Consider the following 26,400-nt stretch of genomic DNA (forward strand, 5'->3'; position numbering starts at 1 on the left):
CCGTCTATATTTTGCCGCATATGTTTAATCTGTCGCTGCGGAGGAAACATCTTCGTCTTCATCTGGCGCTGCGTTGCAAACATTGTCTTCATCGTCATGGCACTCACGCGATTAGTATGCAATCGCCGAAGCGTAATTCCGATCTGTCAAAGCAGCCCATCACGCCTCATGTAAAACTGCAACACTCTCTCGCACAGTGTATTGAACATCGTTGTCTAGATGAAGTTCCATCTGCACCGCTCTGTACTTCCTGCAACCTATAGGGTAAATACACCATACAAATATACCATCTCACTAAGACAGACACCGTAACCGTACCAGGAAGTCTGCCATGACCATCGAACAAAGACAAGCTTACAAAGCGCGGAATTAATCTAGCCAAGATAGAAGTGATAGCAGTGACTGTGCCTGCAGCCGATAGATAACACTCTTGAAACTTGGTTCAAGGATATTTGAAACTCTACGCAGACGTGTGCGCCAAAGCCAACGCCAGATTTTCTAGGTTAAGGCAGGAATAATTCTCGTCATATAATTTTTTCTTTTGCTTTCGCACTGTTACATGTGCAGATATAGCCATTTCTCAAAAAATAGTGCGCCGGATCATTGCGAGGAAAGTTTGGGAAGCCGTTATCTGAATGCCCGAGCACAACTGATATTGTAAGACGACAATATATTGAGCCTTTATGTCGGTGCCAAGTGACGAAAAGGAAATATATGGCTGCGCGGTTAGCAAATATGATGAAGAAATTAGGCACAGTGGACATCGCTCGGTGTCCCGGGCAACGTTTGTGCAACTGAGATCGATGTCACTATTCTTTTCCAGATGCGAGCGAAAATACAAGACGGTGTCGTGTATTCTCCGTACCCTGACCTGGAAGATCAGACCGATCGTTCCGTATTCGCCTACCTTAACAGAAGGATGACAAACTATGGGGATAAAACAGCAATCGTAAGTGGTTTACAAATGATTCACGCAATCTTCTCGAATGGGCATGCGTTTTTAATGTCGAAAATAAAACGTATCTAGCTGCGCCGATCTGCGTAAGTTCTCGCCGAGAGCTTTGAATATAGTGATACAAAAATTAATCATTTATTTATTTATTTATTTATTTATTTATTTATTTATTTATTTATTTATTTATTTATTTATTTATTTATTTATTTATTTATTTATTTATTTATTTATTTATTTATTTATTTATTTATTTATTTATTTATTTATTTATTTATTTATTTATTTATTTATTTATTTATCTGATACCCACAGTGCCGTCCGGCATTCCAGTGAGGGGGTTACAAACGCAAAAGTACAGAGCACACATAAAAATACAAGTCCTAGTCACATACACGAAAAAAAGAACAAAGCTTCAGGAGAATTAATTTTAGACCAGAGAGGCATGAACGCGTGTGCGTACAAAAAGAGCAAACAAGGCTGTCATCACATTTACTCGTGGCTTTGAGAACCAGGTGAGCAGTGAAACAAAACCCAATGTGAAAACATAAATACCACTGCAACTCAGAAAACACACACGCGCACAGCTTTGATAATAATAGAGAAAAAATGTTATCGAAATCATTTGTGACCAACAAACGTTGCCTGCAGTGGAGAAAGAAGTAATTTCGGAGCCATCAAACTACTTAACGAAGAGAAAAACGCGTTACTAGATGTGCATGTAACAACAGATGGAGACAGTCAGTTTCACTGCCGAATTGTTTTCGTGTAAAAAGAAGAACTGAAAGATTCAGTTTTGCACTCTTACTCGCACGCTTTTTTCTTGTGATCCAGACGCGAGGAGACACAGTGATGTGTAAAGATGCATTTATCACATGGAATGCTAGTTTGGAAATGATAAGTGTCATTAAAGAGCTTTAAATGAAGCACAGCTGTGCGATGCTCTAATGATTCCCATCTTTCCATACTTTTTCAATTTTCTAGAAGGCCTACTGAGGCTCTCCTGCTGATAATTATCTTAAGGTAATTTGTGAATGGGGGAAACGGCGTTTTTATTTTAATAACTTTAGGAGCGGTTTAGCAGCCGGCTCATGCAATCAAACCGGTAGAGAAGTCTGAGAACGCACATGAATTGTTCAATTCTTGCTTACAAAAATAGTTTCTCTTGAAACAGCTGGTATTTAGGAAAATGTAGTACCTATACCTTGGCCTCTCTGTAGTTTACCACAAATACTGGAAAAGCAATATTTCCTATGCCGTTTTTTAATAACTTCGTTTTGAAAGCTTTATATATTCCAGCTGCAGGCTTTCGCTGTGAGCACCGATAGCGTTCTGGCATCCAATCCCAACCTGCCTTATCTATGGTGCCTCAAGTTGCTAATTGACAGGGAATAATAGTTTGAACACACATGCGTACCACGCTTACATGCATCTCTAGAATGCGGCTGGTTGACTTTTCAAAAATTATGAAGACAGCAGAGTGTACGAGTTCTACCTGCAGCCAGTAACAAACGATGGGGTAAGGAAATGCGTCAACTGAGCCATGAAATTTGGGTAGTTGGTTATCGTACAAGAAAGCTGAATTTGGCGCACAGAGTAGGACAAAAGAACAAGGCACAAAACATGAGTGCTACAACGTTATATTATTATGTTGCACACGGTGAGGTACAAGTAGGCGTGTGCTTGGTTGATGTGCTTCGCTTTCCTTGCATATGTCTCCATGTGCAACAGACTGCTACCTGGCAGCAACGCTCATGCTGTGCAGTGATCTTTAATTGCGTTTTGTGCCGAATTTCAGTTGCGAATTTCAGTTATGGGGTAAAGAAAGCCTTGGACGCAATAAAAATGGTGAAAGAGCCTAGATAGGATCATATAAGTGCAGCGCCGCCAACCGCTACAATATAGACTGATTGCATCCTCTAGCAAGGACAGCTTACCTTCAACATAGAGAAGCGCTTTCAACTATTGACCGAATATTGCCGTAGAAAAATTCTACCACTTCTTTTGCTTCCACTATCTTACATCCTCCAGAAGGCACCCCCCCCCCCCCCACACACACACATACACCTCTCCCCCTCCCCCCAGTAGAAAGAAACGCATGTGTGGAATGAATAATTCGCTAGCAAATAAAAAACGTAGTATGGCAGAGAGCCTCCGCCACGAAGCACATCCCCGTCAACTTCTTCTCTACTCTTAGCCACATGGCTAAGGGAGTAGAGAAACCTTAAACCATATACGGCACCTACGTGTCTAGATAGGATGGAAAAGCATGAGCCGGCGTCTTTATGGTTTGTTTAGGTCCTTTTGACTCGCATAGATTCGTCTTGGATTTCAGATTTCTTTTTTTTTTTTTGCTTCAGGTTAGCACGGTAGTTCGCCTGGAGGCACACTCAAATGGCCAGTGACAGCATGAAAACTAGACACATTTTTATGTCAGTTAGGCCTAGTCGGACCTAAGATACGGCCATAAAATTTATTCGCGTTTTCGTCGCTGTTTCTCCTTCCAGGTCTTGGTCTATACCGCTGCATACTACGCGTGTACGCGTAGTGCTACGACAGTTCATCCCATTCAGCTATTAGCCCCGCTTAATCAATCAGAGTAAACATGCTTTTGAGGCCTTCATCTTTATCTGTCATGTTATTCAGTTTGTAGGTGTCCATGTTGAGAGAGGGCGAGAAATATCCACATTAAGAAAGTGGAGAGAAAAAACCTGGCAGCACCTGAATCCGCCGAGGGTATGGCATCTGTTGCTGCACCTACGGAGCCTCGTTTTTGTACATACACCTTGCTCTTCTCCTAATCACTAACATTTGAGTACGTTGCTCAGGCATGCTCATTAGATTACAGTCTAAGCAAGCCCTTATCTAATACGCCCCACGATGTAGATATAATACTCCGCGTTAACCATGGCGCATGAAGGTGCCCAGGTGTCCTTAGATTAACGTGTCATGGAGATCTGCTTCGGCTTTGTGAGGCGATTGGCTTCAAACCTACTGCAGGTAAAAAGTGGATACCAAGCGGTGATGTCGCCATCGTCGTCGGTGTTGGCGTAACCTGCGGCTAATTATAGAAAGGGTGGCCCAGGGGGCCACACAGTCACAGATGGGTCTGGACAAACTGTAGGACAAGGCCGCAGGGTGTCCTACAACCCGGCATGTCCATTCGGAACACAGACTGTTGTGTTCTAGTATGTATGATTCCGGTCCGGCCCTCGCACCTCAAAAGGGAAAGCCTAGTTGATAGCAGTTGCCTTACAACTTCTTATGGTGCTGTCACGTGATACGGCGGTTGTTGATGCGATGACACGTCACGTGACAATTAGCACCTCCCTGAGGGAAGTCCGTGATAGGACTTTATATCCCACACTAAGGTCACCGCGGTGTGTGCCCTGTAATGTTCACAACTAAAATAAAATGTGAATGGGAGCAGCGAACCAAGTGGTGCCCGGCCATATCATCTGCTTAGTTCTAACTGCCTGAACCGTTCCGGTGATTTATCGCTCACAATGCCGGATTTTCACCTGAACCGAGACTTTAAAAATATTGAACTAAAGGTGAGTGAGCGGAGAGGAGAGGGCTGGTGGCAATGAGTGACTGAGGAGCATGGAGATCTGCTTCGGCTTTGTGAGGCGATTGGCTTCAAACCTACTGCAGGTAAAAAGTGGATACAAAGCGGTGATGTCGCCATCGTCGTCGGTGTTGGCGTAACCTGCGGCTAATTATAGAAAGGGTGGCCCAGGGGGCCACACAGTTACAGATGGGTCTGGACAAACTGTAGGACAAGGCCGCAGGGTGTGCTACAACCCGGCATGTCCATTCGGAACACAGACTGTTTGGAGAATTAGGCGCATGGCAGTATTCGAATCCAGTGGGACCCCATAACACTGTCGTATCCTACACTTGAAGGCGAAGAATATTTGCACCAGGAATAGTGTCGGCATTTCAAGCTATTACAAACATTGTGAACGGTGCTGCTGTGATGCATAGAGAGTGAGATGGGCAGCCAAGATACAGGGCAATGTGGAAGTGTAAAGGAGTATAAGTGTTCGGGGGAGGGCAGGTCTCGCAAGGAAGGAAGTAGGAGGAAGGAAGAAGATGAAGAGGAAAGATAGGGAGGTTAACCTGTAAAAGAAACCGGTCTGATACCCTGCACTGGGGGAAGGGGTTCCTTAAATAGAAAAAGACGGCTCAGTTAAAGCCGGGCATTATATATGTCGTGTGATACTTCACTACTTCACTTAAAATGGTATCCTTCAACTGCAAAGTATAGATGTGCTAAACTGAGAGCGTAATGAATTAACGAGTAGTAATGTGCACGAAAGCCAGCGTAAATCGCGAAGAGCAGCAGCCGACGGTTTCTATTAAACGCGGTCGCAGGATGACTTTAAAGATAAAGCTTAAACAACGCCTAAATTATCCTTGGGAAAGTATGGTAAAAAAAGCTCGTCTATGCAGCAAATGCGCCGCTCGAGGCGAGCTCGTCAAAACAAGGTGACGACGCCGGCAGGTGACATGAAAGCGCCTTGTTTTTAACAATGAAGTACTGGTGAAGGATCGAGTGCAAGTTGAAAGACACTGCGGGAAACAATATAGAATAGTCTGAGACTGTACTGTACAGAAACATGTCTCCCAAGTTCTTTACCTGAGGATATTGCAAAACTAAAGTACCTAGAAGGCTGCGCTCAAATTTTGGAGTACCTAGAATCGTAGTTGTCGGCCACTTTTTAGGCAATAAATAGGATGAGAATCAGGTGCATCGTTTTTATGTGTGGCTTGTGGAACGCTGATTAGCCGGTAAATACGAGCTCATATACGAGCGTCCATGTCAAGAATTCTACTCATACTGCACTGCTCCCTCAGGCGTTTTATAAACCTTTACTGAACCACCGAATTCTTCAAATACTTTGTAGAATTTTCCACCTCCGTCAACGGAGGTGGGCACTATTTTAAGAAAACGCGTATAGTCTGTACATTCTCTGCTCTAGTAATCGTATTTCATTAGCACTGATTTAAAATGTATGCAACTCTAACACTCTTTCTTACTTGGAAATGCGCAGATACACGGACAAGATACCATCAATTACTCGCAGTTGCTGGAAAGACTAAGAGCCACGGCCGCCGGTTTTCAATCACACGGCGTTGGCGAGGGCGACAGAGTTTTAATGCACATGAACAACTCAATCGAAAGCTTGATCGCAGCCTGCAGCATTCCTCTCATCGGAGCTGTACTCGTCACCTGTGACGTCACGCTTAGTGAAGGTGTGTTTTGCGTCAGCTAGAACTTACCCTCCGTGGTGCGCTATACGTTTTCCTTGCTTCATTGAAGATGAGGGCTATGAGACCAGCTGAAATATACAAACGCCATTGTATACTGAGCAATACGTCTTTCACAACACGTATTAGGTTCTTTTGAAAACTCGTCCACTCAGGAATGCACTCAAGCTTTATGTATTATTCCGTTCATATTACATGAACCAGAATTTGGAGGCTTTCTGCGAAGGCATCTCTCGATTGCCTTTTATCAGACTTCTCACAGACGGAAAAAAAGAGGTGGACGTTTCTGGCTCAAGCATGTGTGCACCGAAACTGTTGCAGAGTCTCGGAACCAGCATCAATCGAATCCGCATGAAACTCATAGCAGATAATTGCTATGAGCAACTTGCATCCGCCACTGCTAAAGCTCTAACCGCCAGCTAACGCTAGAAATGATGTTTAGAAAAACGATCCAGCCCCACACTGCGGGCTCACGAAAAAAACATTTGTGGGATAATGGGTGGTACATGGTGGTGCATGATGATGCACAACGGCACTGTATGGCCCTCTTCAACACGAAATACGAAAACCTACATTCATGCACCGACTACAGACTACCGCAGATGATTTAAATTATATTAAGGGAAAGGAGAAGAAGCAAAAGAAGTGTTTTGACTGTTTCCGAATTTCGAATTTGAGCATTATAGTTTTTTATTGAAGATTTAAGCGCGCTCAAAATAATTTTTGAGCACTACTTTTTTCTGAGCTTTCAAGTATGCATTAGACGAATAATTTCTTTTACTTAAATGAACCTTTAATCCGTTGTTAAGATTATAAAATGCGCACATATATATATATATATATATATATATATATATATATATATATATATATATATATTCAAGTATTCGAAAGATAGGCTCTGAGCGAAATTTTAGATAAGATATTCCTAAAAATGTACACATATATTTCGAACATTAAGCAAGAATTTACACGACCCTATTTTCTTCAAATTTTGAGCGCCTTCGAGCACGCAAACTCTGACTAAAAATACCTTAACCTTATGAATCGCCGCCCTATACTAGAAATGTGTACGGTGACATATTCGGTGTCGCTGAAGTCTGTCGTGACAGCAGACCTTCGGTGGGCTTTTAAAAAGAAAGTATTTCCGTGGCGGGAATTCTCGATGTAAACATATTTCTGTGCCGCCCCAAAGATTAGCGCTTACAGGGTACCTAAAAAGCATTTCATCTCTGATTTTGTCTGATAATTGTGATATTTTTGAATAAACTATCTAATCCTAGCAGCAGCGCATGGAAACTTATAATGAATAAGAGGGAAGAGAGAGAGAGGGCACTCTAGCTCGTAACGCGTGAGAATGACACTTCTGAAACGCATGAGATCTTGTTGGATCTCTCGCATTGAAATACCAAGAAAATTTGAGAGGTCCTGACATTGTGCTGCTCAATATGTGATTACCTCATTACCAGAGAGATAAATTTTTGCTTTGAAAAATAATAAAGACAAGCAATGTGCGCACCATTCCTGATGTTCCTGCTTCCTTCTAGGAGAGCTTCAAGACTACGCAACGAACACTGGCGCTACTCACGTTCTCACGGACAGAGCATACTTCGATATCTTCAAACGCTTAGGCCCAAGTCTAAAATTCAAGGTATTTATTATAATGACTTGTTCCTATTTTTTCAGCGAGTAAACCTGGCTCGGATAAAATCATCAGCAGGAAAATCAGTTTAAATAAGTCACAGAACACGCCACAAATCAGTATGATTTGCCGGTAAGTTGCCGGTAGCGTGGCGCCCTGTGGTTTAAGTAAGGAATCTAAGCTGGTATAAACAAGGCATTCAAGTATTTTTCAACTAAAAATAAAAGACAGCCCGTTTCTATCGAAAAGAAATCGCGCTATAAACTAACGGCACTATGTGTTGCGCTAGTATAGGTATCACAATCATTGTTATGATATCACTCTCATCCTCATCATAATCATCACCCCCCCCTACCACCATCATCATCATCATTCGCAATATATTAACTAGAGATAAAAATTTTCTTCCATATCCCACTAATTCACCGCGCTTTGTGCCAGCTATAACCAACTAACCAAGCAAACTAGCTAATCTTGTCCGTCCACCTAGCTTTCTTACGCAGTCTGCTATATTTGCCTTCCCTTGAAAACGCAGTGTACTTTAATGATGGGCGACTTCAGTGCCAAGGTAGGCAAGTATAAAGCCGGCGACAAAGCAGGGGGTGGATATGGCACTGGTTCAAGAAAGAAAATTGGGAGTTACTAGTTGCGTTCGTAGAGCACAACAACTAACAAATCAAGAGTACTTTATTCTGCGCACTGAAGTGGTAGTGGGCATGGAAAAGCCAGAATAGAGAAAATAAATTGTAGCATACTTCAATTTGTGCTGCAACCATGACATTGTGCAGGATGCTGACGTAATCGTAAAGGTATAATGCAATGACCATAGAATGTTTGTGAGTAAATTCGTCTGAATATTAAGGGGGACTGAAACTAGCCAGAAGGTACAAGCCCACCAAAGATCTATCCGTGAGAGAGAGAAGTAGAGGAATTCTAGATCCAGCAAGAGAACATACGTTCAGCTTAAGCGAAGAAAACGACCGTAGTACTTTTCAGCAATGATTTCAGACATAAAGTGACTGCCTGCGCAGTAGAAGTAAGCGATAGGATAGTTAGGATACCGAGAACTAGATATATTGACAAAAGATCTGATTAAGAAATGTCAAGTAACGAATGCCTTCAATCCAATAGGTCAGGATAGAACAGGCACAGCTGTTAAAGCTTATCAACAAGAGTAAATTGTCCATGATAAGAAAATATAATATGGAGAGAATTCAGCATGTTATAAAAAAACAAACAAAACAGGGGTGGCGTAAAAGAGGTCAGGATGAGACTAAGCATAGGCAAACAATCAGATTATGAACTTTTGAAAGAAGGCAGGCAATGTCAGTACTAATGTTGATATATAATCAAAATAAACGGGTTCTTGCCAGATCTACGAGGTCACCGAAGTAATCAAGAGAATAATGAGAATGACTGCAGCGCAGAGCAATCATGTCTCTTAGTGTCAGGCTTATAATTTATAAACCATTATTTCTATCCATCATTTCCTATTACCATATGGTGTGGGGTACAACAACAGAATCAAATACAGATAGGTTGCATAAAATACAGAAGAAGACTGTTCGAGTAATTGCAAACACCCCGTTTAAAGCTCATGCCCAACCTCTTTTCGTATCATTAAACATTACGCCAGTAAATGAACTGTATAAATTTTGTTATCCAAATGTTATGAAAGCCAAACAGTCTTAATACTTTTTACGATGATCTCGTTGATTTACACCGCAAAATTATTTATTACTGGACTTGTCAGAAAGGTGAATGGTATGTACCATTACTTGGTACAAATTACGGCCGTCAAATGCTCCGGTTTTTTATCCCAAGCTATCGTAACCCACATAATTAGTTATGAAGTATTATTTGTGCTTTTTAATTTCCTTACACTTTCTTCAATGATTTGCTCTGTATTTATTGCGTCTCTATACTTTAGTGTTTTCGCTGTTATCACTTATGCATTGTTCTTGCGAAAGGTTTTTATTCTGATAATGTTTAGCTATGGATAAACCTTTTGTTATGGTTATGTTGCTCTTCTTTCCTCGTGCTCTGCTGCTGCCGCTTTTCCTGTACGTAGGGATGAATTAATTTGTCAAGCCTGTCCAAAACGTTTTGGATACACCCCTAACTTTCTCGATAATGCGAATTGAAGGTATAACAAAGACAGAATCACGTAAGAAAGCTCTAAAAGCTATCAAAGAGGGGAAATCAAATGGAGAAGTTTAGGTAACTGCAGCTTTGTTGAAGGAAGGCGGGAATGTTGTGGCCACCATCTGTACGCAAAATCTCATGGCTTCGGTTCTAGGAGAATCATGTAAGAGCGATAACACTATCTTAATTTTTGAAAAGGCAATACCAAAGATTTACAGATAAATCAGCCGGCCAGTCAGCTTGCTACCCGGTACCTACAAGCTATCTACTAGGAGAATTATTGAAAATCAGAGTAAACTTAGGCTTCAAGAAACCAAAAGATCAGGTGGGCTTTCGCAAAAAAAGATATCTATAATATACACCACGTAAAAAAGATGCTGAGAATATAATCATTCTGACTGCATAGCACGTATTGATTTCCAGAAAGGACAGGCATTAATGGAAACACTAGCAGTGAGGCGGGCGTTGCAAAATCAGTGTAGGCGAGTCACGTCTGAAAGTACTCAAAGGTAAACCTTGAGGGGCTGCACAGTGACCATAATCCGCCACAAACAATGTAATTCCAATAAGAAACCTTGCAGTAGGTAAATAGACAGATCTGTAATTACTATTCACCGCTTCCTTATGAATATATCAGAGAGGAATATTAGCAACTGTTTGGTAGAAATTATAACACAGAATGTCTCAGGATTCTAAAATTCGTCGGTAAAGTTGATTAGTAGTGCAGGTGATGCCATACAAAGGATGAATAATGACATAGACAGGCAACGCATTACGGTAGGCTTATAATTAATATGCAAAAGACTAAAGAAAGGGCTAACAGCCTCGGAAAAGAGCAGCAGTTTGCGATAGGTAGCGAGACGCTAGAAAATGAAATCAGTCCTCGTCGCTAAAGGGAAATAACCAGAAGTGTCATATCGTGCAAGAGCGCATTTGACAAGCAACATCAAATCATGAACGGAAGGTTAGCAATATCCTTGAAGAGTGGAATATATAATTTCCGGGAGCTAATGAGCTAAGTATATAGTGTATAATGTCCTCCAACGTGAGGAGAACTTCAAAAGTCAAGTCAGCAATAAAATTCAAGCTTTCAATATTGCTCTCATTTTTAGTTACAGGATTTGAGAAGGCTGCAGAATGAATGTCATCACGGTGTGAGCGAAACTAATCTCAGCACACCTGACAGTATACAAAAGTTGAGGAGATACTTTTTTGTATTTTTTGCCGGTTTCTTACCTTTTGTTTTCGAAACACATTATTTTTCTGCTTCAGATTTCATTGGAATGTTTTTTATTTTTTTATTGCTGTGGATGTCCGCACACTGCGTTGGAAAGAACATAGAGGTTTCGATATTTCGGGTCGAAGCGAATTGCAGAGATGTTATGTCTTCCCTTATATGGCTTTAGTAGCTGCATCGCTGTTTATTGAATGTCATCTTAAAATTTTTTACTAGGTTCTCTCAATATGATAGAAAAGTTTTCGGCTTTTTGTGCTGCACTCTAACCAGGTTGAATAGGCTAAACTATTTTACGCTAGAAACATTGCATATAAATAACGTTCATAACAAAAAGCTTTGCTGAGTTTTTGACGAAATCCTGTCAGCGTCAAGACACATGTGAACTGAAATATAAAATAAGTAAACTTGTGTTGCAAGTTGTGAGGGGGTCTATAGAAGTTACATTAGAGTATTTTTTAATGCGTTCTCTGCCGTTCTGATCGTTTGAGGTATTTTTTCTAATACGTGGCGGCACCCAAATGCATTTGCACATATGTCCTGCATTCAACTGTGCCATCCTCCCTGGTATTTATACGGGGACAAAAACGTCACGTAAGCTTTTTTTTAATAAATTTTACATGAAATTGCGTATTCTAGCACAAATAATGCTTTTTTTCTCATTATTTCAGAAAATGTTTTCAGTTACGGAGATTCCCGGATTTACCGCCATCTCGAAATTCGACAGTCAAGCGAGTGACTACAAAGAAGCGCTTGGAGGCTACGACTCGGTGATGTTTGTCGCTCATTCGAATGGAACCGGTGGCATAGAAAAGATCGTCGAAGTATCGCAGCGGAAGTACCTCTCACAACTGCGATGTCGAGAGTAAGTGGAATTCATTTCTTTGTTTTTGCCTCCATTGGTTAAGCGGCCGATGAAGTACCCAGTGGTACATCGGTGGCAAGTAAGAGGTCGTGGTCGCCGATGTGGAACGATTCGGAAGAAAAAAAATTGCGTTTGTAGTGAGACGTTAGGCAACATAGTGATATTCAAAATAACGATAACATATTTGAGGGAAGGGCACTTTTAGAGGCATTGAGCCTTAATTAATATTTGCTGTAACGATTTACTTTATTTCCCACTTTCTGGCGTTCACATGAGGAAGATCCAATGACGAAAAATTTAAAAGTAAAAAACTAATGTCGTATTTGTGAATTAATTGAAAATTTATGTAATATTCCCTACAATAGTGAGGAGCTTGCGATTTTCACAAAAAAATATTTCTGCCATGCGGCAGAGCTTCAGCTGTGCACTTAGCTATGCAGGAAAGATTAAAAGCCGTGCGCAGTCGCTGAAATAAAAGCAGCTGCGGAAATATCTCATACTTTCAAGCCTACTCACATTTGCGCTTGCCTTTAAATCTTTCACGAGGGACATTCATCGCTTTTGAAAGAAGCTTACTGCTTTTGCATACCCCCAACACTTCTAAACGTAAAGCAAACCTCGGTTGTGTTTTATATCATGTGTCATTTTTGTTACAGTTACCGAAAATTAATATCATTATTGGGCTAACTAGAAAATGTTCCAGCAATTGCATAAAACCATGCTCAATTATAATGCTGAACAGCGCTAAGTTCAAAACCTTAAATATGCCAGAAAGCATCCGGCCTTGATAATGAGGCCCAGGCTATTGCCTCCAGTTCCAGTAATTCTTTATATATTGTAAGTTAACACAGTTGTTAGATGGTTTCTTGGGTTTAAAACGCCGATAAAGGAATGATCGACCACTCAGTGAAGAGCGTCTGCAAGTGACGCGCAGTGCAGCATGGTTGTTTTCGGTGTATACGCAAGTGCCTATGTCAGTCGGTGAAGTGCAGCGATTGCAGCATGCCTCAACCGATATCAGACCTGCTCGTGGCAATATGATTCCCATCTGGGGAAGCGCACGCTTTAAAATCTGAAATTATCAAGAGCTGACAGTACTGATGCTTATACGGAGGCACAGCTTTCGCCTTGTCGCTGTCCCGGAGTTGTTATGCCGCAGCGGTGGCATCAAGCCTTTTTCAGACGACACGACGGGCTGCATCTATTAGAGACATGTAGTTCACCGCGGCCGCTTACCGCGGCCGTGTACCGTGACTGCGCGCCGTCAGCATATCATGCGCTGATTGGTCCCTGCGTGTCGAATCCGCAGCATTTGACAGGAACGTGGCGCCATTTGTTGTCATTAGGGGATCTACGCATACGCACTGATGCTCCCGCGGTAGCGGTGGCGGTCAGCGGTAGCACTAAACTAAAATTATCTATTACGTTTTCATTGAGCGATAGTGGGCACCCTGCACCAGTGTTAAAACGTGTTCTACAAAGCCGAATATATTTAACCTATACATCGTTCCAATAAGTTTATCTGTGTTTTGTTGCCCCAAAAATGCATGAAATAACAAATCATATTCGCAATAAAAGGGTGCATAAGTCAGTGGTGTATACTCACCAATTGCACTCTTCAGTTACCAGCCCCGAACTACGGGACAACATACGTCGCTAAGCAATTTTCTCCTCATGTCATTCCTGCATTCCTTCTTTTTCAAACTTTGAAAAGGGATAGGTTCGTCATAGTATTTTAATGTGACGTATGTAAACAGTCCTTCTAGCCTTCGTAGGGGTAAATTAGGTTACCGTTAGTTTTCCACTCACACCAGGTACGTTAGATTCATTATCTATCATTTCCAAATGATACGTCTCAACAAGGTCGCAGTGTGTAGAATCTACCAAAACTGCGATATTAGCGACCCAGAATGACACTTACCGCTCTTTTGAGTCGGTCTATACATTTTTTTTCTTGGATGAATGAAAAGGGCTCAAGCAAGCGAAGCAAAAGCAGATTCATAAACAAAAATGTTTTATGGTCATACAACTTAAGGTCTAAAAAGAGTCTGCTACATTTTGACGGCGCGCACTGAAAGGTAGTAAAACGAATGACAGTAACAAGCGCACTTCAGGCTGCGTTAGCCAAGATCCGTGTTCACACGGCAAATTCAAGCTTTGACAACAAGCTACAGTGCCTCTACTCTGCTGTGTACGCGCCTTCATTAGAAACTAATCTATGCGAAGCCATGCTTAAAAGGTTAGAGGACGAGAGCAAGGCTAGGAAGGAGCAAAAGAAGAAACGTGTTGCCTTACCTCCACAAGGTATCTCACGATGTAAAAAAAATAGGTGGGAGGATACGATGTCCAGGTCGTCTTTTCCGCACAGTGCAAGATTGCTAAGATATGTGCCTTACACAACAGGGAAAGAAATACGGCCTGCATTACGAGACACGGGGAACGTTACACACATTGCTATTGTCGGAAGGGGGTTGTCTATCAGACACCCCTTACACGCGGTGGTGTGTACATAGGCCAGACAGGAAGATGCTTTAATATCAGGGCCAGGGAGCGCTTCCTCACCGTAGATAGATGGTCTAGAGGTAATCTCGCAGACCACTGCAACCAGCCTCTCAACAAGCGAAAAACCTATGTTAGAAAATGCAGGGTTCCTAGCAACGTCAAAAGACAAAACAGAAAGGGAGGTCATTGAGGCCTATTTTATGGCTAAGGCAGGAGACATTTGCGTAAGCACGCCCTCAATTTCACAGCACGAAAAAGAAATATGCTTCCTTGACCATGCCTAAGGATTCCTGTTTGTGCAGGGTTGACTACCACTTTCCATCTACCCTTGAAGTTACCTTATGTTTGCTCATATTTCTCCTCGGGCTTTTGACGCACCTTATAAGTTGTAATCGTCGAAAATGTGCTTTGCATGTAGGCTGTTAGTTTTTTGTCAGTGAATTTACTTGTTTGCTTTCGTAGCTTTGACAAATTGTTGCTCTTTTTGTAGTTTGTGTTCGTTTGCTTTTTTTTTTAGCCACCGCTTTGCAGATATATAGTGTTGTATGCCGTTTTGTCTGAGTTTTATTTATGAATTTGGTTTTGCTTCGCTTGCTTGGGCCCTTTTAGGCTCCCTCGTCGTTGGTGTGCAAGGGCTCTTGACATCGCCCCTTGGCCACAATTTTGTTTGTGCGCGTTTTTTCCCTTATGTTTTCTTAGTCTAGGTATTGTGCTTTTCATGTAATCAGTTCAGACAGGTTTCTTCTTCCCTTTTTTTTCATTTTTGTTTTTTTTCCGGTTCATGCTTGCGTTGGCAGCTATTTGACGACTGTGCTTTAGGTTTTAATATTTGGCCCCCGGACTGTCAAGTGGCTTTTTGCATATACTGTGCTGCGTTCTCCTCGAAAATGAACAGTTGTTAGTCAGTGCGTCTTGTTGTCAGTGTTTCTTCCCTCCGTTTGTTTTGCGGTGGTCATTTCGTATATATTGTGCGCATTTGGCAGTATAAAATTCTGATTTATGATCTGACTGCTTTTGTACCTGTGGTGTACAGTTCTTACCGATAATTTGCTGTATAAATTTACCTATATTATTTAAAAAAAATGATTCCCCGTTATGTATAAACCGAGCTGTAACTCTCAATTTCTGCATTTTCTTTCTTTGCAGAATATGTGAAATTGCTACATCGAAGGATATTTCCCTAGGAGGGGGAAATATATCTTTCAAAGTTTGTTTCACGCATGCATTTTTTGTTCTGACCATTGGAGGAACTCTAGTGCTCCTTGACAAGTATAGGCCAATCCCAGATGTTATCACAGCGCTCCAAGATCATAAGGTCAGTGTCGACATAGATAAATTCGTCGCAGATATTTTCGTGACGGACGGCGTTGTTCGCTGCACGCTGGCTTGAAGACAGAGATGGTGGTTCTGCCAAAATTACAAGTTTCAGGCTAAATGAAGGAGTCATTATAATGTGCAACCAAACAATTCACTGTTCACGTGAACGCTCAACTATACGAAAACAAAGACCAATATGGCTAAGTGATTAGGGTCGTCTCGCAGTCAGACTACAAACATATGAGGACGCTGGGCAGCATAGTTCTATTGACGCAGTCACTTCATCACTGAGTAATGAGGAAATGCTCTAGTTGTTTAAGTATTATAAAAGGAAGTGAAGGTATCTTTCCTTGTATATGTTTTTTAAAAGGTGTGATGTTCCTATCTCCATTCTGCAACCAGAAGTGATATCGCAGCTTTGTAGTCATTTCTGAAACTTCTGATGAAGAAACATGATGAAAGGACGATTAGCTTTATGCTACCTGTCATTTAGGTCATTAATACGTGGGAAAAAGCAGAAATAGAAGCTTGCCTTTTAAAAAAACCGCTAGAAACTCTCCAGGACCTATATTTAAGTAAACATTGCATAAACAATTACGGGTCCGTACAATTTTCTTCCTCTTGCCTCTTGTATTGGGCTCAGTAATTGGTATTTTAATGGTTCTGCAAAGAAGCTCTCTTTCACATATCAGCTAAACCCAATAATCCTTACCGACCGATATTAGTTGAGCTACTGACAGGAATCTTATAAAATAAACGGTACGCTTAAGCCTATATAAAATTGAGTGAAGATAGACAAAATGGACAAGATTCGAAGCTAAATACACGATCATAAGATCGACAAGTCGTAGACGAAAGCAAATATACTCGATGCAAACGCTTCTTTGTGCGATATCCAAGTGTGCACAGAATTCTTGAACCACTGTTCATATGTGGTAGAAAAAAAGATTGAGTGCTCCAATTTATATATTTACAGTCAATTTTAAGAAACGACGTTTCCTTATTGCATGCGTATATGGGAACGATAATGTCTCTGAGGGTATGTGATGTCATACCACAGCGAACGTAAATTCAGCATTTTGTTAAAAGTGGCAATGCTGATGTTATGAACGTATACGCATCTTACCGAATACGCATCTTCCGTTTGCAAGGTTACTCATATTTTCGGCACACCCATGAAAATGTTCGAAATTTCCCGTGAATTGAAGAAGACTGGGCAGACTTTTCCCCACGTGAAGAAAGTCATCACTATTGGCACGCCCATAACGCAGCTGGTGAAATCGGAGGTATTATCAGCGTTCTCTCCTGTTGAGATCAGAAGTACCTATGGCATGGCGGAAGCAAATGGAAGCCTCTCAGCGCCACCAAGTGGATATATCACGAGTTGCGACGTCGGCTTCCCTGTTTCCAGCACACGCATGAAGGTGAGTTCCTGCTTGATTGATGTATAAATTTTCACTACACATTAAGACATAAATAGATACTGCAGAAATAACAAAGAAACAATATATGAAAGTAAGATATTATTGGATCAAGCGATGTAGAGCCGAAAGCAATGATGCAATGGCGTTCTCCAGTCTCAGTCTCAGCTTCCCGCATGAGTAGTAGTAAGTACGGCGTGTGCGGTTTTGATGAATGGTTTTTAACCTTAATTGGCTCGTGAGAGTCCGTCCGCGAGAAGAGTCGCATTTCTTCGCGAGATTCGGCGGGATATAACGAGATTATGGCATCATCACTTGGTGACATCATCGGCCGTGACCAGAAGTTACGCGATGACCGGATGCGAGGCCCGTTCCATCCGGTCACATGTAATAAACTGAACTGAGGTCATCATTTCGTCACATCCGGTGATGACGTCACGCTCGGGCATGACCAATGACATCATCAGGCGATTCACGCATATACGAATCTGACCCTGCCCGGCACCCGATCCAGGTGTCAGCGCTGCTCTTTTCATTTGGTGCTTCCTCGAACGCCGTACCACAGAGTGTACAGAAGCAAACGCCGTAAAGCAGTAATCGGCGGCGTTTCAATCAAAGGCGTTCGCCTCATCGCCCTTTAATGGTCCAAAGTGCCTTGAAAATATTTAATTGTTCTTACAACATTACTACAGAGCCCCAAATCAATTCCTGTCTGAAGAATCCGGTAGGGCGGGGTTGTAGTTTGAAAACGCTCATTAGGGGGCACATTCAATGCTGACTTTCCTCAATGCTGAGGAAACTAACCAGCAGATATGCTGGTCACAAGGACGAAGAAATAAGGAGAGTTAAGCAACAGGTGAAATTAAAAACTGAGGGTAAAAAGTGGATAAATTCTATGGAAAGGAAAACAGAGTGTGGAACTATACCGAAAGTGGAACAGGAAGGAAGCTTTCATTCATAACTCAAGAGGCAGTGCCCTACTTTTTGAAGTTAGATCAGGGTGCCTTAGAATACGCAGCTACAAAAAGAAATTTAACCATGAAGATGACTTATGTGCAGTATATGATAAATCCACAAAAGCAATTAACCATGTTATACTCGAATATGGTGGTATCCATCCGGAAGTCGATGCAGGCGCACTCACTCTCCCTGAGGCCCTGGGGTTTAGAAATAACAGTGGCCGGGTGAATCAACCTGTGGTGGAAACTATAAAAAAAAAAAACGACTGGAAGATTGCTGGCTTAAATGAAGAAAAGTAACACATAAAGTAAGTAAGTAACCCTGCAGTGGCCACAGGATTGGAGGAGGTCAGTTTACATTCCCATTCCAAAGAAAGGCAGTGCCAAAGATTGTTCCAACTACCGCACGATCGCGCTTATTTCGCATGCTAGCAAGGTGATGTTGAAAATCCTCCAAGGTAGGCTGCAGCAGTATGTGGAACGGGAGCTTCCGGACGTGCAAGCTGGGTTTCGCAAGGGCAGAGGAACTAGAGACCAAGTTGCCAACCTTCGCTGAATCATGGAAAAAGCAAGAGAGTTCCAGAAACCCATCTACTTCTGCTTTATTGATTATGCAAAAGCGTTTGATTGCGTAGATCACAGCAGATTGTGGCAAGCTCTCCAAGAGATGGGAGTTCCAATTCACCTCATCTGTCTCCTCAGGAACCTGTATGAAGGGCAAGAGGCCACAGTCAGAACTGGGCATGGTCTTACTGATTGGTTTCCGATTGAGAAAGGAGTGAGGCAAGGCTGCATACTGTCGCCCTGCCTATTTAACCTATATGCAGAGTGCATCATGAGGAAGGCTGGTCTGGACGAGTCTTCAGCTGGAGTGAAGATTGCTGGAAAACGTATCAACAACCTTAGATATGCGGATGATACCACTTTAATGGCAGAAAGTGAAGCGGAACTCAAGAGACTTCTGATGTGCGTACAAGAAGAGAGTGAGAAGTTTGGGCTTAAACTGAACATTAAAAAGACAAAGATCATGGCGTCTTGCCCTATCAAGTCCTGGAGCATCAAGGGACAAGAAGTGGAAGCTGTGACAGATTTTCTCTTCTTGGGCTCCAAGATTACCTCGGAAGGAGACTGCAGCCACGAAATTAGGAGACGCCTGCTTCTGGGAAAGAGAGCAATGGTTAGCCTTGACCGCCTAGTAAAGAGCAGAGACATTAGTCTGCCAACCAAGATCCGTATAACTCGTGCTATGGTCTTTCCAGTTGTGATGTACGGATGCGAGAGTTGGACTGTGAAAAAGGCTGACCGCCGAAGAATTGATGCGTTTGAATTGTGGTGCTGGCGAAGACTCTTGAGAGTTCCTTGGACTGCCAGAAGATCAAATCAGTCAATATTGTCGACCATAAACCCTGACTGCTCATTGGAGGGTCAAATTCTAAAGTTAAAGCTCAGCTACTTTGGTCATCTGATGAGAAGAGAGGAGTCGCTGGAGAAAGATTTGATGTTGGGAAAGGTTGAGGGTCGCCGGAGAAGGGGTAGGCAGCGAACGCGATGGTTAGATGGCATCCTCGAGGCACTGCAGCTGAAGTTATGTGATGTTAGGAAGATAGTGAGAGACCGGAAAGCGTGGCGTGACATGGTCAATAGGGTCACGAAGAGTCGGACACGACTGAACGACTGAACTGAACTGAACACATAATTAGTAATTTTGACACAAAAATTCAATAACTAGAATGGTGGTATAGTTAACTGATCTAAAAATAATTAAAATACAGGAAAAAAAAATGAGCATGATAGCAACTGCTCCGGTATGCCGTATAATTTAAAGTCTAGAAAAACCTCACAACGCTGCGAATATTTAAAAAAGTTCGTGGTAGTGGTAGACAAAAGCATTTGAAAATGAACTGCAACGAGAAATGCGTGCAGTCCTAAGCGAAGAAAATCAATGTTTTATTCTCGTGCGTCTATTAAGAACGAGCATAAGTTTACTACACCCATTAGAGGGGCTCATGATCCCGTCGGAAGCAGAGTTGTGGCACGGCGCACGCCAGAGAAGTACTTGACCAGTTGCGCAGACATCGCTTTGTGGGCACATGTCATATATAGTCAAGAGATCCGTGTCTTATTCTTTATCTTCAATCTAGGTCACAGAGAAAAATGTTTATTTTTTTTTTAAATGACTCAATGCATAGACATCAGAAGAAATGCTCAGCATGCTTCTTTAGATAACTATCACGTAAAAAGAACAAGAACAATTCCTTTTAGAGCTCAGGAAAATGTTTTATTCGTAAGTACCGTTAAGACAATAAGCAATAAAACAGACCATAAACTAAATGGTCTTCCCAAACACTTAAATCAAGGAAAATTATTGTCGGCTCAAGGTTGGCTAAATAATTGAATGGCTGTTGGCGTAACCGCACTCCGTTCATAAAACTGAATGGGCAGGAATTTTAACCCGCAGAATAGCGAAGCTGGGATTCCAGGTGTACCAGTTTAGCGAACTAAATAGCCATGCTCCGCCTCAAAAAGTAGGTCAGTAGACCATATATTACTTTTATTATACACGCTTATTTGTCCTACCAACATCTCACAAAAATTATATTAGTGTATTTTTCGGCCATTGAATAATTGTGAAAGAAGTTAATAATCAATATTATATGATTTGTCAAAAACACATTCTAGAAAACACGTATAAAATATCGGCCCCATTCGTGCAAGATGTAATAAAACTTACACAAATATAAATGTGTTCTTACGATTCCAACTGGATTCCAAGGGAAAGAAAGCGTAGCAGGGGGCGGCAGAAAGTTAGGTGGGCGGATGAGATTAAGAAGTTCGCAGGGCTCAAGTGGATGCAGCTAGCACAGAACCGGGTTAAGTGGAGAAATATGGGAGAGGCCTTCGCCCTGCAGTGGGTATAGTCAGGCTGATGATGACGATGATGATTTTATTCTGAAAATATGGTTAAGGTATTGTAATAAAATGTCCCCGGAATTGCCACTGGGCCTAATTTGTAAATAAAGTAATCGATTTCATCATCCTACTAGTATTTTCATAATAATCCATGTTCGATATTAATTCAACCATTGCATGGAACCTGTATGTCGCCAAAACATTTAAAGGTTCTTCTAGCAACAACTTGCAAACGTTTAGAGTTACCTCTCAGTATATTCTGATCCGCTCCCTCTCCGTTGATGTAAGCTGGGCCATCTGGGTGCGTCCTCTCATTGGGCGCTCTAAAGTGATGAGGACGAGATGGTGCATGGTGGAACGCAGTCCAGGCCTGTTATTTATAATTTTCTCTTGCAACTCTGTTTCTGTTTATTATAAGAGGGAGAGGAGGAGCAGGATGTTTGATTCCTGACATCTGCTGTTAGTAGTGGAATTACTTGAAAAAAGTTATCAGTGCGGAGAAGAATGGTAGAATACGGATTGTTCGTGCATATTTTTTACGTTTAGTAAATATCTTTCCATGCCTCCTGTCGCATAACGACGCGCTAATCTGGGAATTGAAGCATCCAGTCGCACGACTCTGACAAAACGTAAATTCAGTCCGAGGTTTAAAAAATGGGAAAGGGTTCCACGCTGCGCTGCTGAACCAAACGTGATGCGAAAGCTCCTCTTCTTTCTTTCTTTCTTTCTTTCTTTCTTTCTTTCTTTCTTTCTTTCTTTCTTTCTTTCTTTCTTTCTTTCTTTCTTTCTTTCTTTCTTTCTTTCTTTCTTTCTTTCTTTCTTTCTTTCTTTCTTTCTTTCTTTCTTTCTTTCTTTCTTTCTTTCTTTCTTCTTCTTCTTCTTCGCTTGTTCTCCTTTTTCTTCTTACTCCTCTTCGTCGTCCTCTTCATCTCCTTCGTGGCTGATCGAGGTGATTCGTGACGGCAGCCACGGACTACGCGACGGGCCGAAACCTGGCGTAGTATTGCTTTCGCAATTATATCTTATTATGGGCACAGTGGAAGTTCAAAAGATTATATATGCATCAACTCACAGTGATTAAGAAATTTTATTGCGATAGCAATACTGCGCCAGGTTTCGAGTCGTTGCGTAGTCCCGGCGAAGGCCACGTTTAAGGAGAAGAAGCAGAGGAAGAGGAGGAAGAAGCATGATCTACAATGCACCCTGGCGAATCCCCCGTCGTGGGTATGTGCTACTTTGTCTGAGGTCATCTTCATCATCATAATGTAGCAGGCAAAAGGATCTTCCGCCGTTGCTATCACAATTCAAGTAGGGTTAACCAGAGTTAAACCACAACTAATGTTTACTGAAACAAAGAACAAGATGTGCAATTTGGAGCAACCATGGTAAAAATCACTTTTAGGCAGAGACTCTGCGCGCCGTAGAACTCGTGGAAGGCTGGAGGGCAGTCACGAAAGCACACAGTTCTAAACTTCCCAATGGCACATATAGCATAAAGCCGCCGACGAGTCAGTGCTTCTGGCGGTACGCTTACTGCTTCCACGCTCAGTCACTGAAACCTAGTAAAATCCCTAAAGCAGATAACGTTATGGTCAGCTGAATAAAATTTGTCCAGAATGAGGTTTTCTTAGCCAGCGACTAGCGAGAGGAATACTAGTCGGGTGTGGTATGAATGCTCGTAGACACTGAGCCTCAGAGTAAAATAAAAAAAAAAAAAGAAAAAAACTTTTTCAAGGATAATGTAAGCTTGCACACTGTGTGTTATTTGCTTAAAATACTATTCAGTCTTTATGCGAGTAGTGAGTAAAGATGTCCATCGTTTAGGTACTGGATATTACGACAAAAACTGTGCTGGGTCCAAACCAGACTGGTGAGGTACTCTTTCACGCGCCACATTTATCGGCGTACTACAGAACCTCGACGGGGACAGCAAGCGTGACCGATGCTGAAGGCTGGCTACACACAGGTGAGGGGACGTCTGGTCTGTGCAATGTTTTTTTGCAAATTGACCTTCGTTTTCGCAGATAACCAACATGGCGGGCAACATTTTTGGTATTCGCTTAGAAAGCTTTTTAATATCCTCCTGTAATATAGGAATTCTTCGGCTTGCCTGTGTGGATTGATTTCTTGATGGTTTGTGTGAGAGATAGCAGTATATTATCTTGTACTTGAATGCTCTGACAATGTTTCTTTATGAACCCATCAGACTCATTCTACCACGCCAGATACACGAACCTTATTGCTGTAGGTTGTAGCCTTGGAAAAGAGTGCAGGGTGAGGCAGCGTCAACACACCAGACTTCATATATACAGCTTAAAGTCTTATATATAAAGTCGTAAAGCAACTCATTGAATGACGGAAGCCGGGGGGGGGGGGGGAAGTCTCCAGAGAATATTGACCGCTTGACGTTCTTTATATTTCACTGATATCGAACGCTATTATGAAGCTTTCATTTTATCCATTTTCGAAGAGTGTTCATAACCTGGACTTTTTCGGGCAGAAAACCGAGTTGAAAGCATTAACATTTGAACATTTCAGCTCTACCACATTGACATGATCAATATAGTTACAAATTAGGAAGCTGAATAAAACGTTCTGAAACGTGGTTGTCTTGAATTGCAACGCTTCAAATTGCTTTAATGGCTGCTGCGTAATATCTGTTGCACAATATTCTAGCATGTTTCATGTGTTCTCTATTGTAAATTATACCGGTATTGTTTAATATTCACAGCAAATGTAAAAATCACATCCGACCAATCTTCTATGTGAGAAGGCTCGGTTGCGTTCGCTTCGGTTGCGTTCCAGGCTATTTTCTTACTTGAGATTTGAAACAAAAGTTCAGATTCAGAAATTACAAGTGCGCTCACTATTGCTGTAGAGAGCATGTAGTTTGCTTAAGGTAATCGAGTTGCCGAACAAAATAAAAATTGCGGAGTTTTCCCCCTTTATTCCTTTGTTGTGAAATTTGATCTTGTCATCTATGAACTATCCACCATACTACACAATCCTGCATCCAACCGACTACTAGTGTGTACTCTACATTTACAAGTCTGCAAATATACGCTGCCTGTTGATAACGCGAAGATCATAGTAGCCATAATGTAACCCTTAAAATTTCCGCCACTGACATGAAAGCGAACCCATCATTACTTAGATCAGGTTTACTAAATTGAACGGTTGCAACTGCTGCTTTCAATGTGGGTCTCAAAAGCGAGAGGGAAATCAAAACATTACACCTTTTATGCTCGTTGTCAGGCGATCTCGGCTACTACAATGAGGATGGGGTGCTTTTTATCAGGGGGTGTGTTAAATGCGCCACCCTGCCGTCGGTGATCAGAACTGGGCTTCCTGCTGTAGAAGAGTTGCTCCACACCCACCCCAGTGTTGCCGAGGCTGCTGTCGTGCCCAGCTTTGACTCGGAAGGAGAAGCAATACTAGCTGTCATTATTGTCGCCAGACCAGAGCACAAGCCAAGCCGGACACTCTCAGAGGACATCAAACTCTTCGTGGAAGGTATGTGCGCGCCATCTTGAAATTTTACGATTAGAGCTTTTCTATTCGCGCATTTGACAATTATGAATTGTGCAATATCCGTCCTCGCATTCACCAGACTATGCTTATATCATGCTGGAGCCAACTAGAAATTTAAAGGTTCTGTCGCAATTGTAGCAAGCATAACCTGCAGATACAACACGGGGGCCGTGAGTACCTAGGTGGTCCTGTATGACTGATCTAGGGGTCTCTACTGGCACCATTCCTAGTCACGCAATGTGCGTGCCTTCTGCTTGTGATAAGGGCGTAAGAAAGTTGCCGACTGCATGACAGAACATGGTATCCCTGAAGGCGCATATAGCTTTCGAATATACCTAGAGTATAGGTGAAAGTTGTCTATAGTGAAAGTATTAAAGCTAAAATTGAAATACGTTTATTTCAGACTATGCGAAGTCAGCGTGTTGCACTCAGACGCAAAGCACGCCAGCCTGACACGGAAAGCAAGAATTCAATGCTACAAGCTTAAAGGTTCTCGATGAACTGGAAACTCGACGTAGGCGTTGTAGCTGTTTGGCGAGGGGCAAAAGTCACGAGCGTGCCGCTAACGGCTGTGCCTGGCAAGTGACATGGCCACACACTGATTGGTGCGCGGGTTATGTGGCGTCACAAGACTGCATGACTTCGTTGAGTAGTTGGCAGAGGATGGAAACTTAACCTAGGGTTTAGGATCCTGAGTAAGACTCGCAAATTTTACGCCACACAGGCACGTTTAACGGCTCACTTGAAGCGCAACTCTGTTCATTCTTGGGAAGTTTTGTCAAATTATGAGGTAAATTACTTTCCATGCTAGAGAATAGCAATGAGATACCAGAAGCCAAACAAATGAGTTGTGAGGTGGGCAGCAAAGTGCTTGAGCGTAAAAGAAAATTTGAAACAGGAGCAGCTGACATGAGCCATCAACGCTGTCATGTCATACGCTTTAAATGAGATTATGTCTCCATCGTTTGTTTGGATTGCTACGTCACCGTCCTCGAAAGTCCCGCGTCAGAACGCTCACTGTTATTTAAATATATTCCTAATGGATACTCTTTAGTTCAACAGACTTCTGATTTACTTTACAGAAGGCTTGCCAACGGCACCTCGCATTCAAGGCGGCGTCTTCTTCGCGGACTCTATTCCAAGAAGCGGGTTCGGGAAAATCAAAAGATATCGCCTACCCCAACTTATGGTCTCTCTTGAAAGGATGAATTTGTGTAAGAATGTAAAAAGCCACTGAGGTGCTAATAAACGATGAATACCATTTAAATAATTTAGGTGAACAATGCCTCCTGGATTAAATAAAAATTAAAAACAAATGCTATCTGCGCAAGTTGCACATAAGATCGTTTCTTTTCTTTCTTATTTATTTGTCGCTTTAGTTATATTGTTAGCAGAATAGAAATAATAGGTCAAACATTAAGCAGTGTGCCTTCTTTGTTCTAAAACGTTTACAATGTGAATCGTAAAACGAATCATGCCAGTGGGACTTCAGGCAAGTCCAGAGGGTGATAATGATGACGGGCGAATGTGATCGGGCGTCCTCCTACAGAGTTCACGCGCACTGCAAGTTCACTCCGCGCCGTGCAACTATCTTCACACCAGTGTTTGGTGCCGCCAAACAGTTCCGCCCACGCCACCAGTTGGGTGA

The 26,400-nt window shown here is 42.1% G+C and overlaps 1 protein-coding gene across 1 annotated transcript; it reads left to right on the top strand.

Moving 5' to 3' along the window:
• The first annotated feature begins 823 nt into the window (after positions 1-823).
• On the top strand, positions 824-26,400 carry LOC146208440 (uncharacterized). The gene is made up of 10 exons (XM_084578529.1): positions 824-949; positions 6,010-6,211; positions 7,774-7,877; positions 11,919-12,112; positions 15,761-15,935; positions 17,083-17,355; positions 23,046-23,187; positions 24,477-24,734; positions 25,835-25,966; positions 26,375-26,400. The coding sequence occupies exons 1-10, from the start codon at positions 824-826 to the stop codon at positions 26,398-26,400; spliced, it is 1,632 nt and encodes a 543-aa protein (XP_084434655.1).

This window comes from Amblyomma maculatum, chromosome 1 (assembly GCF_055883805.1).
Source record: "Amblyomma maculatum isolate TAMU_Amacu chromosome 1, ASM5588380v1, whole genome shotgun sequence".
Classification (NCBI taxonomy): domain Eukaryota; kingdom Metazoa; phylum Arthropoda; class Arachnida; order Ixodida; family Ixodidae; genus Amblyomma; species Amblyomma maculatum.